This window comes from Euprymna scolopes, chromosome 19, assembly GCF_053919585.1.
Source record: "Euprymna scolopes isolate OS-2025 chromosome 19, ASM5391958v1, whole genome shotgun sequence".
NCBI classification, from domain to species: Eukaryota; Metazoa; Mollusca; class Cephalopoda; order Sepiida; family Sepiolidae; genus Euprymna; species Euprymna scolopes.
In genome coordinates, this window is record NC_136500.1 from 109,112,757 (window position 1) to 109,128,734 (window position 15,978).

The following is a 15,978-nucleotide window of genomic DNA, read 5'->3' on the forward strand; positions in this document are numbered from 1 at the left end:
TATAGAAGAAACGGACACAAATATGTGTTAGACAAATGTATTTTTATTGAGAACAAAACAAAATATACCCAGAACAACAGTCGTAACATTTAATACCAAGATGGCGTACTACAAACTCCACACACCACACCACCACACAACATGAGAGATGAGAGGCGGTATCTCTCGATTTATTTATACTGCTCAGAAGGGTTGACATCTTGTGCATGGACGAGTCTCCAATTTCTGAATGATCCAGTTCAAATTTACTGGTAAATATAATTCTCCAATAAAATTAATTTTATTGCCCCTAACCGTATAGGCTGACTTTAATGTTTTCTGCAAAGTCGGTTTGTTGAGTTTCTTCTGCGTATGCAAATTTATAATTGAAAAATCCAATTCAGTGTCTAGCTGTAATTTCACTGTTTTATTGAATATCTTGACTATTACGTATTTGCATAAATCTTCATCTAACTTTCCATTGGATTTTGTCTGTCTAATTCTATTTCTTGTTTTGCATTGCGCATGTGACATTTTATGACCAAGCTTGCCACAATTTTGAAAAGTTTATTCAGAAACGGGTAGAATTTTTCCCAATGTAATTCTTCATATCGAAGAGTCGAGAAAAAGCAAAACAAACGCACTGTAATATTACTACCTAACATTTCAGCCTGGCGTTGCCCGGGTGTTTGGATGTGTGTGTTGAGCAAAAAAAAAAAAAAAAAGTGGTAGTAGGAAGGCTGGCTCGAACCCGTACCCCGAAGGAGGAAAAGAACGGGGAAACAACATTATGTCTTTGCTCTTACGACCACCGCCAAACCGGAAATGACGTAGGTTTTAATTAAGGTTAGAAAATAGAAAGGAGAGGATGACTTTCAGAAATATCGGCGAAAAAAGCGACCTCCAACCTGCAAAAAAGTTCCCAGTTTAAGGTGAAGATATAAATGTTTTTAGACAATTTTTTTATATTTGTCGTCTGAAAGGTCGAACTTCAAAACGATACTGATCTTGTAAAATCCGTCGCCTCTGTCGAAAGTTTTAGGCAGACATGCAAACAAACATACATACATACATTTATATATTGGTAACTAAATATTTTCGACCCAAACCGATTTTTAGCTAGCTCTATCTCTGAATACTCTTTATATAAAATTTCAAATGTTTAGACCAGAAATTGTCTGAGTAATTTGGTAGAGACCGCAGAGGTCAGATTTTTTAAAAATTTGACCCTTATTATGACCCCTTAACATTTATTGTTTTGGGCTCAAATCAAGTTATTAAGTTAGATACATGTCCAAGGAACCTATATCTAAAATTTTCAATTATTTATACCCAAAATTGTCGGAGGAGTTCGGTAGAGGTATTCTCAAAGGTCAAATCGTTGAACTTTGACCCTTTAACAGCTAAATTTCTGACCGAAAACGGATTACAAAGATTTTACCAAATCTCAGTATCCTGTATATCAAATTCCGAGTCTGGAGACTGAAAATTGACAGAGTTATTGCGTAGGAAAATGCACACACGCACACGCACACACACACACACACACACACACACGTTCACTTTTATATTTTTTTAATTTTTTTTTTTTTATTCAATTTTCACCCCAAACAAGGCACAGTGCCACTTTGAAGCAGGGGGCTACTATTAGGGAATTAATTAGCGGGGTCATTATGAAGGGAGAAGAGTAGAAAGATGTTTGTTAACATTACACTTGAACTTCTGCATATCATTGCAGTTGGGAAAGCAGAATCCCGAAAGGGAGTTCCAAAGACCCGCAGTTCTGGGGAAGAAACTATTGAAGTAAAAGGCTTTCTTGCACCTAGGGATCTCTACTGTAAAGGGATGAGACTTAGTAGCTTGTCGGGTTTGTCGGGGGTAGTTACGTCTGCCCGGCATGGCCCGGGTGTTTAGATGTGTGTGTTGAGCAAAAAAAAAGTGGTAATAGGAAGGCAGGCTCGAACCCGTACCCCGAAGGAGGAAAAGAACAGGGAAAAACCTTACGTCTTTGCTGTTACGACCACTGCCAAACCGACAGTGACGAAGGTTTTAATTAAGGCTAGACAATCGAAAGGAGAGGATGACTTTAAAAAATATCGTCGAAAAAAGCGACCCCTCCCCTGTAGAAAAGTGCCCAGTTTAAGGTGAAGATATAAATGTTTTTAGCCAATTTTTCGACATTTGTCGTCTGAAAGGTTGAACTTCAAAACGACACTGATCTTGTAAAATCCGTCGCCTCTGTCAAAAGTTTTAGGCAGACATACAAACATACATACATACATTTATATATTGGTTTCTAAAATTTTCGACCCAAACCGATTAAAAAGCTTTCCCTATCTCTGAATACCCTTTATATAAATTTCAAATGTGTAGACCAGAAATTGTCTGAGTAATTTGGTAGAGACCAAAGAGATCGAATTTTTTTTAACTTTGACTCCTATTATGACCCCTAAATTTTTTTTTTGTTTGTTTGATTTGGGCTCAAATCAAGTTATTAAGTTAGATCCATGTTCAAGGAAGCTATATCCAAAATTTCAAGTGTTTAAACCAAAATTTAGCAGAGGAGTGTGGTAGAGTTCTCAAATGTCAAATCGTTGAACTTTGACCCCTTAACAGCCACATTTCTGGCCGAAAACGGATTCCAAAGATTTTCCAAAATCTCAGTACCCTGTATATCAAATTTTGAGTCTGTAGACTTAAAATTGATAGAGCTATTGCGTAGGGCAGGGGTCACCAAACTACGGCCCGCGGGCCGAATCCGGCCCGCGACGTCAGTTCACCAGGCCCGTCGACGTTGAACTGACGTCGCTTCCTCGGCTCGTGGTAGCTCCGCCTACGCTCTGACGTCACCATGGTTTCCATCGCTTTAAGACCTTTTTGAGAAGGTTGTTTATCTTAAAAAATAGATTTGCCAATGATGTTTAAAAAAAAGATTCTTGCATCCGTTTGCAGCATGCATGGAACAACAACTGGAAAAGAGATTTTCATGGAAGTGCAGAAAACTTTGCAAGACTATAACCTTCAGTGGAATCAGCTTCGAGGTGTTACAGTTGATGGAGGTAAAAACATGGCTGGAGGGAGGAAGGGTCTGGTGGGGCAGATCAGGACTCAGTTGGAAGATCTTCAAATTCCAGGCGCTCTGTTCATACACTGCATCATACATCAGCAAGCACTCTGTGGGAAAGACTTAGATATTTCTTGTGTACTGAAACCAGTCGTTTCTGCTGTGAACTTCATTCGGGGAAATGCACTCAATCACCGTCAGTTCCAGGCTTTTCTTGAAGAAATTGATTCTGATTTCTGTGACTTGCCTTATTACACAGCAGTGAGATAGCTCAGCTGTGGTAAAGTCCTGTTTCGTTTTTACAAGCTCCGAAACGAAATAGATGTTTTTCTCACTGAAAAAGATAGAGCCGATCCACAGCTGTCAGATCCTATCTGGCTGTCAAAGTCGTCTTTTTTAGTCGACATCACATCCCACATGAATGAACTGAACTTGAAACTTCAGGGAAAGGATAACCTCGTCTGTGATCTCTACAGAATCATCAAAGGATTTCGGAGAAAGCTGTCATTGTTTGAAGCACAACTGGAAGGAGAAAACTTTTCTCATTTTCACTGTTTCAGAGAGTTTTGCGCTTCAATCGCTGAAGATGTCAACCTCGATTTTCCAAAAAAGATTATTCGTGACTTGAAGAAGCATTTTTTGGAGAGATTTTCAGATCTCGACAGAACTGAGAGTGACATTCTTCTGTTCCAGAATCCGTTTGATTGTAACCTTGACGATGTGCCAGTTGAACTACAGTTGGAGCTCATTGATTTGCAAGCAAATGACTTGTTGAAAGAGAAGCACAGAGAAGGAAAACTTGTTGAATTTTACCGCTGCTTACCTGATCCTGAGTTTCCGAAATTGAAGAAATTTGCCGCTGGTATGGCATCAGTGTTTGGAACAACTTATGTCTGTGAGCAAACATTTTCAAAAATGAAGTATGTGAAGTCAACACATAGAACGAGATTGACTGATGATCATTTGAAAGCAATTCTCTTGATTGGATGCAGCAATTCCAAACCAAACATTGATGATATCTTGAAAGCCAAACGTCAGTTTCACAAATCTCACTAAACCTTTTTGCTGTTTGGGTTGTGAGATTCGGATATGTGCACACTAGGTTTGATGTAACTATCTTTTTGCTTACGTCGCCTTCTTTGAAAACTTTTTAGTAAATAAAATGTTGGTTGTCTTTGTTTTTTGATTAACATGGAATGCTAAAATTTAGTTTTTCGTCTTTTTTCCCAGAGCTTTCGTTCTGGCTTGCAAGTATTGAACAGAATGATTATGCGGCCCGCGCTCGTCATTCTTTCAGTTATTTGGCCCACTGTGAAAAAAGTTTCGTGACCCCTGGCGTAGGGAAATGTACACAGACACACAGACAGACACATTGGCACGTTCACTTTCATAGATATATTGATAATAGATAGATTACACTTGATGCATATTTTTCTTGCAGATAAAATAAAAGCAATTTGATTAGAGAAAACCGTACTTACCCTTTTATCTTCTTTAGTTTTAAATAGAAATGTCTTCCAGTACAGTTTTGAGAATTGTTTTCTTCAATGTTCAACAAAACGATTTCTTAATTTTTTTTTTATCATTATTGGAAAGACGTTTAAGGTATTTCGTAGTCTAAGTTGTGAATGTTACCTCATTGTTCAATAGTTTTGATGTGTAATTACTGGTATAATTTTATCCTTTTTTTTTTATATGGAAACGGACTTTTTTTGTTGTTGTTAGTGGTGATCCTTTTTTAAATTTGCGTTCTTTGTTGCTAAGTTGTCATGAGTATACCTCTTGTGAACTCGAGTTTCTCATTACCAAGTAGTTGTGGCCCAGAAGGAGCACTATGTGGATATGGGTTAGAAAAGAAGGAGCACTAGACGGATATTGGTTAGAAAAAGAAAAAAAAAGAATGTCAGAGAACAACAGTAGTAGCACTTAAGGCCATTTTTGCGGGGTTAAGTTTTTATTTTATTTATTTATTTTATCTTATCTTTTAAATACTGATCACAATCCTGCTTTTATTTCATTCCAGCGCTTAAAATTGATTAAAAAAAAAACTAAATGGAGAACATAGAGTGCAGCAGTCGACGTTGGGAAAAGGAAATATTCTTTAAGCGACCTAGCAGAGTCTGGTAACAATGTGAAGAAAAAATTTCTTTGATGGAATGCAACACAACAACTGGGTCTCTTTTGGAATAACAAAAAATATTGAGAAAATAGCAGAAAAATTGCAATACATAGGTTCTGTCATTACTTCCTCATCTTTCCACTCTTACCCATGATCATAAACGCCATTTGCCCATTCTTTCTCCTGTTGGCCATCCACCTTCCCCCCAATTTTTTCAATTTGAGTCTTAACCCCCCCCCCAAAAAAAAACGAAATGTGAATCTACAATCCATTAATAATATTCTCTTTTCTTTTTCCTTTGTTTTTTAATAATAGATATTTAATTTAAATTTGAGCAGTTCTCATAAAATTCAGTGAATTTAATGGAATTTGCGTGCTACGTTAAGATATAATAATATTTTTTTTTGTTGAGTTTATAGTGCAACTTTTTTATTTTATACAAAAAAAAACTTTAATAATCCATCGATGAAAATAAACAAATGTCTACACGAAAATAAATTTCAATAATTTTGTTTTTCGTAATATTGTTTCAATACTTTCGAAATAAAAACAACAAAAATCTTACTTTGAAGGAAAAGTTCAAAGAAAATACTTCAAAGTAATATATTTATTTTTTGAGTCCATTCTGAAGAAAAGAACTGAGATGGTTGCACGTTGTGAAGACTAGCAATTTTGTATAACGGTGAATTGTCGTTTTAAAATCTCTTACCGGTCATTATTAATCGCTCTTTCTCTTAAGTAAATTCTTGTCGCTTCCTCCAATATTTTGCTAGGCCAACTGACCTTGCTACTTCAAGAACCCTTACCCATTCTTTCAATGTGGTTAAACCATTAAAGTCTCCTGCTTTACACGCATCTCAGTATACTGTCCAGATTTAATCTTCATTTGAGTAGTAGTACTTAAAAAAAGGTCCATCAACAAAAACATAGGAAAATGTATTTGGGTTAAATGTTATGTATTTAATTGTTTCCACTGCACTTCTTGTCACTCTAGACTGATATAAGAATAGCCCAGTAGAGGCGCCTTAAGCGATCAGCAATAATTTTTCTCTCCTGAAGAAGAAGATACTGCTTACATCTTCTAGAACTGAAGTGAACTGTACCTTATTCCAACAACGAAGGGTTTAATTGCCAGCAAGGCAACTTTTCTATTGCCAGAATGATATAATTGCAAAGCTTAGCTAGTATGAAAACAGCAGTAGTCAATTGGAATGCTGGTCAATCGGCTACATTTACTTTATCCTCATCATAAAAAGATGTAGTAGACGATTAGAGAGTGGGGGGTAAGCTAGGGGGCTAGAAGGGGATACATTCTGCCTCCACAAAATTAAACTGAACAATGCTATCGAAATTCCTAGGTTGTAGTAACTCAGGCGATTAACAATAAGCCAACTCTTCAAAGAAAGGCAAAATCTGGAGGGTGAAGAAAACCATATGTCATTCCAACAAAAGAATCGCTGCTCACTAGCTTTATCAGAATAACGCCATAGGCAAATACTCAGCTGATATGAACACGGCCAGTAAACCAGCCAATCTGAATAAATTCTTCTAACCAAGCACACTCAAGAAATACAAGAAATGACTATATACACTCCATTGCATGAGGGGGTGTTAGTCGCTCTCTACAAGAGGACCATGATGCATTTTATAGGAAAAAAGGGGAAATATAAACTTTTTTTTTATATCTGATAGAGAGAAATTAAGACTTTAAGAAAATAACTGTTAGTTGAATAAACTAAAATGCCTTTGATTTGATTTTAATTTGTTATGAACTGAAAGGTAGGTATTTTAAAATGTGTAGTTCTTTTTCCATGATACTGTGAAAATATTTATAAAGTTAGTTTTAAGAATATGAAATATTTATGAAACTAATTTTAGGAATGTTGAATACAAAACTATTACAAACATCGAAACAATTTATGAACGCTAATTCCTCAGTTTGAATGCATAAGAACACATTTAAAAACTGAATAAACGAGAAAAACGAATCATACAACTGAATTATCAAAATAAAACCGATTCCTTCTTCTGGCTAGGTTTGTTTTATATAGCAGATTCAAAGATTGAAGTCGGTATCCACTACAACACCCCTTTTCTTCCATTATCTTAATAGTCTAACAGTTTAATAGCAAATAAAGTCGGTGTAAATGGTTTTAAATTCCTAAGTCACAATAACATCTATATATATAAAAGCGAAAATGTGTGTATGTATGTTTGTGTGCATGTATGTATGTTTGTGCGTCTGCTAAAAACTTTCGACAGACACAACAAAAATTCACAAACTTGATCTCATATGAAAGCCCCTACCTTCCGGACGACAAATATCGAAAAATTGGTCCAAAGTGACCATCAGAAGTGCGTCAACTGATCGATTTTCTGCAGGCCCCCCCCCCCAAAAAAAAGTGACATTTTAATGTTAAACATTACATATTTTTAAATCGATTTATAACTGCCCCCAAAAATACGGCCGCCAACTCTTCTACATAAAATATACACGCGGCCGTTTATTTTGGGTCAACTTGTATTTAAAACCCGCTGAGTCATGTCACGTGATCTTGACGTCAGCAACCTCTAATGGCGGTCTGAATTTACAATTTAAAAATGTTGTTATCGGTAAAAAAAAATTAATTAAAGCTAAACTATGAACTTCTACGCTATGGCAACGTTACTAAAGTTATTACCACATTCAAAATAGGTAGATATGATAGTTAAACGAAAAATAACAAGCGAAACATGTGAAGTAAAAAAAAAAATACGCTTACAAAAAATATTAACAAACGAAGTTTTTAAAAATAAAAACAGCCAGACGCCATTTTCCAGTCTTTAGAGTAAGGAAGACGAAGTAAGAGAGAGAGAGAGGGAGAGAGAGAGAGAGAGAGAGAGAGAGAGAGAGATGCAAACAGAGAGAGAGAGAGAGATGTCTAGACAAAAAACGAGAAAAACGTTAACTTTTTCACCCCGAAATCGACAGGGGGGAGGGTCAACAACGCTTGCGTCAGATGACGTCATGACGTCGTGACCTGATTTACTTTAAATAGTTGATAAACCAAACAAACTTTAAAGACGTCGCTTTAGCTCAGGTAGTTAAGGCCTTGGTTCATTATCTAACGTTTTGGGTTCGAATCGTGGTGTGAGATATTTTTTTTTTTAAATATTGAACCCTGTATTATTTAAGCCATTTTTCACGTAACGTTCGTTCATTTTTCTGTTTTAATCGTTCGTGTGCCTTACGTTATTTCTTTTGTGTGTGTTTACCCCCCCCCTTAATTAAAACGTTGTTTTCTTTTCTTACTTCGCTTATAACAATGCTTACATCGTCATCGTCGTCGTCGTAACGCTCGACGACTTTCAAACATCTTTCACTTCTGGCTGGCCGATTTTATTTTCAAACTTCGCCTCAGGGGTTCGGCTTCGATCCTACCCCCCCCCCGGCTTCTTTTTTACTTAACACCACACACCCCCTACAAACACCCGGGCAACGCCGGGTACCCCTCGCTAGTTTATAATAAAAAGAGGATTCTGTATTTTACATTTCAGCAAATACCTAATAAACCATGCAGATTGCAAGAGGCCAAAATAAAAGATGCAATTGATTTCACTCCGATGATATGAATTTGAAAGGAGAAACATTAAAGTAAATAACTACTTACTGGAAAAGAGCAACTGTTTATAAAATACAGAAACATGACAACTTGGTATCTAAACGCTTTATTTCAGCCCAAAAATGACACCTCCACCTCCCTGCTGACGACGGAATCGATGAGGGGTAGGGAATCCAAGAGGACTCCAAACTTTGTCCCACCCATCTGGTCCATCAAGTGTTGCTCTCATCTCATCGGCGAAAAGAAAATTTTCAAAGCTGGTTTTCATGTATTTCTGAGCTCAAGTCAAACGTTTTTCCTTATGAGTTTGGTTTGAAACAGATCTTGCTATAGGCTTAATGCTTCTTGTAATTTCGTTTAAGACATCGCAGCGTGTCTCTTTGGCAAGGAAGGCATTCCAGCCTTGTCAAATATAGCAGCACTGTTGCTGCCAGGCTGCTTGATAAGTTAGCAATGAATTTTTCTAACATCACGGGCACAAACTGACTTGTGTTTTTGTTCTTCCTTGGTTTGATGTTTTGATTTTCAACGAATGAAGACAATGTTCTTCGATCTCTTTCAAACTCCTTGGCTAGATCTACGAGAGATAAACATTCTGCAAGGCCTGCAACAACACATTCCTTTTCACTTTTCACTGTTAATCGACCCTTTCTATGCATTTTGGGAGACCTGCAATAAAACATACATAAAATTACCAGAAAATAGAAAACATTAACATGATTTTCAAAATATTTGTTTAAATTCCAAAAAGGTCAGGGAAATAAGGCACCTTGTTATGCTCTTCCAGTGTACCAAATTTTACGTCTCTACGTTTCATAGCAATTTCAAAATTAAAAAAATATTAACCTGCAATAAAGCGATACATAGCGTTTATTGCACCGACGAAGAGATCCTTTGGATGCAAAAGAATTTCAAAGTTATCGTGGAAAACATCATCATTTATCTAGGACAAGAATATTTTTTCTGCTATCTCGATTCTTGGTACGACAATATTGCCATTCATATGGCCATGATGTCATATAACTGTTGTCAAAATCGATCTTGCTATTTAGAGCATGACTGGATTTCGGTTTCTTCAATTTGTAACGTGTTTTGTATAAATTTACAAATCTTTGACATCTTAAATTAAATTAACTCATGGCTTCTTTTCATTAGCATTTGCTGAATAGCGTCAATCACACTACATATCCTTCTTGCAACCATATATTTACAAAATATGATATAAATCACTTTGATAAAAAAAAAAAAACATTTCTGAAAGTAATAAGTCTTGGTAATATCAATATTGAACTACTTTTTCCTGTTTTAATAATTAAAAAATAAACGAAGGAATTGCATATTATTTCCAGAGAGCTTCGCCATATGATTAAGAACAGGTGGTTGGTCCTTTATACCAACACATGTGTAGTTCAGTAAGTTACATTGAAGTATTTACTAAAGGCTGTATATATTTTTTCAGGTAGGTTTCACTATCCTCCAAAATACAGTGCATGTTATTCTCAAATGGTCACACATACTGGCTTGGTTCAATGTCACTTAATTTCGGTGAATCTAATGAGAACTCGTGTGTCAACATGATTATCCCATATAATATTAATTTTAATAATATGAAATTCAATAATATGAAATTTAATAATATGAATTTTAATAATATGAAATTTAATAATATGAAATTTAATAATACGAAATTGAATAATATTAATTTTAATAATACGAAATTCAATAATATTAATTTTAATAATATGAAATTTAATAATAGTGCATTGTTAATTATTCAAGCTAATGATAAATGGTAGAGTGTGCAAAAAATATCGAAATTAAGTACTTCTTAAATTTTTAAAAATCTGGATGACAAAAAGAAAATTTCCAGTCTGGATAAATAAGATATTTACGCATTCTAATTTAAGTAAACATCCTATAAATGATGGAGACTGCATGTTGCAAACATTGGCAGATTAACAAATAATTGCTGATTTTATCAGAGTTATACAATTTGCCAGAAAATTTAATGTGGAAATATTTTGGATCGGATAAATTTTACGTTATAAAGTGAAATATTTTCGATTAAGTGATTGGAGAAAGTTTTTTTTTTTTTTTTTTTTTACATTCCTTTCATTTGCTATTTTCAGGAGAAGATATTTTGTTTGACCTCTTGTTATCTCTTATGGTTTAATCAAATATTCATCGGATATTACACTTGTATTGGTCTTGGTAACTTATAGGTGCTCATATTACTAAACAGAATTGCATAAAATTTTACATGAAGCAATCTTGAGATGCCGGATTTTCATAGGAGAATAAACATGTTAATACTACTACTACTACTACTACTACTACTACTACTGTTATTAAAAATGCTTACACGTTGCAAAATATTGAAAGACGTATACCAAATTTAGCATGGAGCATTCTTGACATGAGATATACATCCTGAAAAGGGAACAATACACTACTAATACTACTGCTACTACTGCTATTTCTATTAAGATAATAATAATAATAATAATAATAATAATAATAATAATAATAATAATAATAATAATAATAATAATAATAATTAGTTTAATATTAGGCATAATTACGTGAATATGAATCATAGAAGGGTTAATGTTCTAATACTATTTTCTGTTGAATATAATACTTATCTAGCTACTGATTTTTGTAGGAATTCTACCCCTGTTTAAACATATTATCACTAATATAGCTACAATACCACCATACACCTCATGAATCAACACTCTCTATTATTTCCTCAAACAAAATATAAAATATGTTCAAAAAGAACACATTCTTTAAAGATAAGGGAGATAATTTCCCAAGTATACACATGACTTCACTCCTTCAGCCCCTATCTACTATCTTCCTATACCCCCAGAGGCATGCTCCCTTTTAAAATAATAAACAGGAACAGTCCGCCATACAAATCTACATCCAACAACAGACTCCCTTTCATAACACACACACACACACACACACACACACACACACACACACACACACAACTTAATATAACATTGACATACAAGAATCTCAGAGACTAACTTTTTGCTTCCCAACATCGCTTACAACACATCCACTCAAGAATAGATAATTCTACAATCACGGCAATAATTGAAACAATTAAAATGCATTATTATTTCTCTTCTTTAATGCATGCATGCATGCATGTAGCGGCCCTGCCGCTTTTTAACAGCGTCGGCGACCATGGTTCTCCAATTTGAAGAGCGATGGTAATCTCGGGAAGACAAGTAAAGACAGTAGCTTCCCATTCTTTTTCATCTTGTGTGAGTTAAACATGCCTCCAAATACCAACCTTGAAATTTCTACGACTTGGCATGGTACATACAGCGCCTAACCTTTCCAAATGGTCATTCACCTGGTACTGGCCAAGCTCATCATAACTTAACTTCAGTGATCTGGTGAGAACCGGTGCGCCAATGTGATTGTGCTGTATATGGCACAATTTATTATATAGGATATCCAATTACCCGATTAACCAAGTAGAAATATCTATACTTCAAATAAAGCCCTTAACCCCAGTAGATGTTTCGAGAAGGTAATAAATACCAGAAAATAGACAGGGAACACTTTCTTAGCCTTTTTGGTCAAGATCAAAGTGTAGTATCTGTTCTTCAGATGCTGCACTTCCATTTCTTGTTCTCTTTCGGTGGAGGAGAAATCCTTCACGACTGAGACAATTTTTATTTTTGTACCTTTTCTCCACGTTAAAAAACGACCCTGGTGTCTAACTCTGTCCTGTGGGGAGGCATAGTAAATAGGTACAATTAACAACAAATGAGAGAGAAACGGGATCGCTATGGTTAGATGAAGATTATGAATTCATAGGATAATATTTCGATATTGTGCTCAATATTAAGATTTAAAAGTATCCACACTGAACAAATAATCTCATGTCTAAAGAATTATAACACTGATCGGCATAAATATGCCTTCACACGATAGAATAGGTGAACAACATTTATACACAAACTTATCCAACAGACAATCCGCCTAAATAAATAATAAAGAAAATAAAGAACACTTCGAAATGGAACAAAAAGCTAGTAGCATACAACTTATTAAATACACGGATAACTTTTATAATGGAATCAATAAAAATGAACAGCCAAACATAAGTACGACCGGTGATTCGTTCTTAACTTCGATTTCATAACCTTCGATACCAAAGCATATAGAAACATGTACTCAGTCAATCACACGTACTCAAACATAGAATTAGGAAACTGCAATAACATATTTATATGCATATACACACGTACATGTACTAAAACAAAGACATATTCACACATATGTACACACACACACACACACACACACACACACACACATATATATATATGAACATGAACTTAGATACATGAAAGGATCTGTTCACACATGTAGACTACACACAGATATTCAGTAATATATACGCACATATGCATATACTCAAAAGTCAGGCATATACAAACATATATTTACACACATGTTAATAGAGCGCAGTTTTTAAGAAATAAGGAATGAGGAAATCATATATAAAATATGAAAAACAATACTGGCAAGCCGGCACCTAGGATAAAAATGACTCCTAAACCTGTTTATACACCAGATGGAAAGAGGCAACCAATGGCGTAAACTTTCTCTTGAAGTGGAATTCCAGCCAGGACATAGGACAATCAGGGTCAGCCATCAGGCTTTAAAAAAAAAAATCATGGCCCCTTTTCTCCATCATTTTTAGCAGAAAAAAATAAGAAAATAAAAATCTGTTGCCCAAAAGAAAGTACTATTTTGCTATCATTACTCAAAGTTTAAATCCTGAAAAAATAAAAGGAACTTTCTTGAAGAGAAAATGAAGTCACTACTATCGATTAAGATTATTGGTTTCCCAGATAGGAATATATATGACAGAAGAGGGGGTCACCTCATTAAAAATGATGCCCTAAAAGAGGAAAAAACAACTACCTTCCTATTAAGGAAGAAGAAATTATACATAGACTATACATAGTCTAGATGGGAGAGCGAAGAAAAGTTAACACATTCTCAAACAAAATGCCTCCAATAATTCTACTTTTCTCCCGTAATTGTTTCACTTACCAAATTTCAAAGTTGTGCATTTTTGTAAACCGTTTATTTTCTGGTTTCACCCTTTTTTGTGGAATATGCTGGAAATAATCATTCCAAACACAAAGGATAGAGACCTGAAGGGAAATATTTTTCCACTTCTATCTAGGTAAATGAAATGTTTAATCCACCAAAATAACATATTAACAACACAAAGATTTGTAGGTTTTATTGAGGCTGAAATGGCTAAAAAAAGAAATCTCAACTCTCATTATAAAAAGCAGAACCTGCTGAAAAGCCCTATCACAATTCCCATCATTGACCATTTCAGCACAGCCAGAACCACATCACCATTCACCTGTTGATCCATCACGATTGTCTGTGCCCATGACACTTTGACATGGATCCAGTTTAACACCAGGAAAGTCTTTGTTGAATAACTTCCCCCACAGGTCTCTCACCCCCAGCAGGTAGTAATGTAAAAATCCCAATCAGCCCTTCACTAGACCTTGGTTCTTCTCGCCACTATCAACAAGTAGTCTAATACCAACACCTGTACCAGCACCACTACTTGAGGAATTACCAGAACCGAATAATGAGTATTTGGCCCTGGATGGAGAGCTATGTAAGACCATTGAATCGGTTCGAAGGATCAGACTAGAGGAAAGACATAAGCTACCAAAAGTACAAATTACAAGAACTACCAAGGAAGCAATAAAATAAAAATGTTTATCTCTAAAGACTTGTCCAATACAATATATCCATCATGGAGATGAACCGGATTTCTTATGCTACAGGACTCTAAATTGTTAGAAAATCGATCCCTAATTTCCAGAAGCAAAAGCAATAGAAGTCCAGAGCACAAAAAAAAAAATATGCTGGAAACAGAAGTTCCTAAATTAGCTGACCTTTGCAGAAAGTAATGATCTCAGATCAAATAACCCCTTCAGCAGTGCAGAGACGGCTGAAGAACATTATCTGCAGGCTCAGTGTAAAATATGGGATAAAAGTTGGGAAACTGAAGAACATAGCGAGAGAACTCGAGAGTAGGATCCCAATACCTGCAAAAGAATTACAAAAAGAACAAGAATAGGGCGAAACCGAAAATAAACGATTTACACAAAATGCACAACTTTGAAATTTGATAAGTGAAACAATTACAGTAGAAAAGTAGGATTATTGGGGGTATTAGTTTGAGAATGAGGGTACCTACAATAAAGAGGCCAAATAGAACATAGAGATTGTTAAAATCAACAAAAACAAACCATAAATGTCAGAGCCAGTGTTAATAACTGGAATGATAAAACAAAAGCTGAATGAATTCTAAAACTACAAAAAGCCTGATATAGGCAACCTACCCAATTTCTGGCTTAAGCAACTAACAGCATTTCATAGTCATAATAGTAGTTGTTTCACCAGACTATTGAGAGGTGAAGAGGCCACACAAGCATGGCTGTTAAAATGTGATACAAACCTCATACCTAAAACGAATGAAACACAATGCCCTAGTAAGTATAGAACCATCTACTGTTTTACTACGACTTACAAACTCTCTACTAGTCTGGTTGCAGACAGCATTTATCAACACCTCTCCATGAAAACATGTCTGGAAAAAGAATGAGCAAAGTGTAGGAGGAAATGTTTAGGCACTAAGGAACAGTTGTTGATTAATAAGACAATGTTTGAAGCCTATAGAACCTTAACATGGCTTAGATTGATTATCAAAAAGCATATTATAGTGTGTGCCACACATGACTACTGCAGTGCCTTGATTTATATAAAATCCATTCAGTAATCAGGGAGACCTTGGCTGTATATATAAAAATGTGGCAAGCAATCATGGCATTAAGCTAAACTATGGGACATATAAAAATCCTTGATGTCAAAAATCGAAAAGGAATCTTTCAAGTGGATAGCCTACATCCTTTATTCTTTTGCCTAGCGATAAATCTGCTAAGCAAACTACTCAATAAAACTGGAATGCTTACAATCTGAGCCAGGGCCACCAACAAGACATGAACAAAAGAGTCGACCACCTAGTCTTCATTGATGACTTCAAGCTGTATGCCAGCTCAAATGTTGACTTAAGCAAGATAATGGAATGAAATTTGTCCTGGACAAATGTGCCAAGTGCTCTATCAGATCTGGGAAGA

At 35.4% G+C, this 15,978-nt stretch overlaps 2 protein-coding genes across 2 annotated transcripts; both read left to right on the plus strand.

The window, feature by feature from the left end:
- Window positions 1–2,932: 2,932 nt before the first annotated feature.
- LOC145240298 (general transcription factor II-I repeat domain-containing protein 2-like) lies at window positions 2,933–3,313 on the plus strand. Its single transcript, XM_080103879.1, has one exon. It carries the CDS (start codon window positions 2,933–2,935, stop codon window positions 3,311–3,313), a length of 381 nt encoding a protein of 126 aa, XP_079960005.1.
- Window positions 3,314–3,460: 147 nt separating this feature from the next.
- On the plus strand, window positions 3,461–4,099 carry LOC145240299 (general transcription factor II-I repeat domain-containing protein 2B-like). The gene has a single exon (XM_080103880.1). The coding sequence runs from the start codon at window positions 3,461–3,463 to the stop codon at window positions 4,097–4,099; it is 639 nt and encodes a 212-aa protein (XP_079960006.1).
- Window positions 4,100–15,978: the final 11,879 nt, after the last annotated feature.

Coding starts and splice junctions, on each gene's coding strand:
- LOC145240298 (XM_080103879.1), top strand. CDS start 2,933: ATGCATGGAACAACAACTGGAAAAGAGATTTTCATGGAAGTGCAGAAA.
- LOC145240299 (XM_080103880.1), top strand. CDS start 3,461: ATGAATGAACTGAACTTGAAACTTCAGGGAAAGGATAACCTCGTCTGT.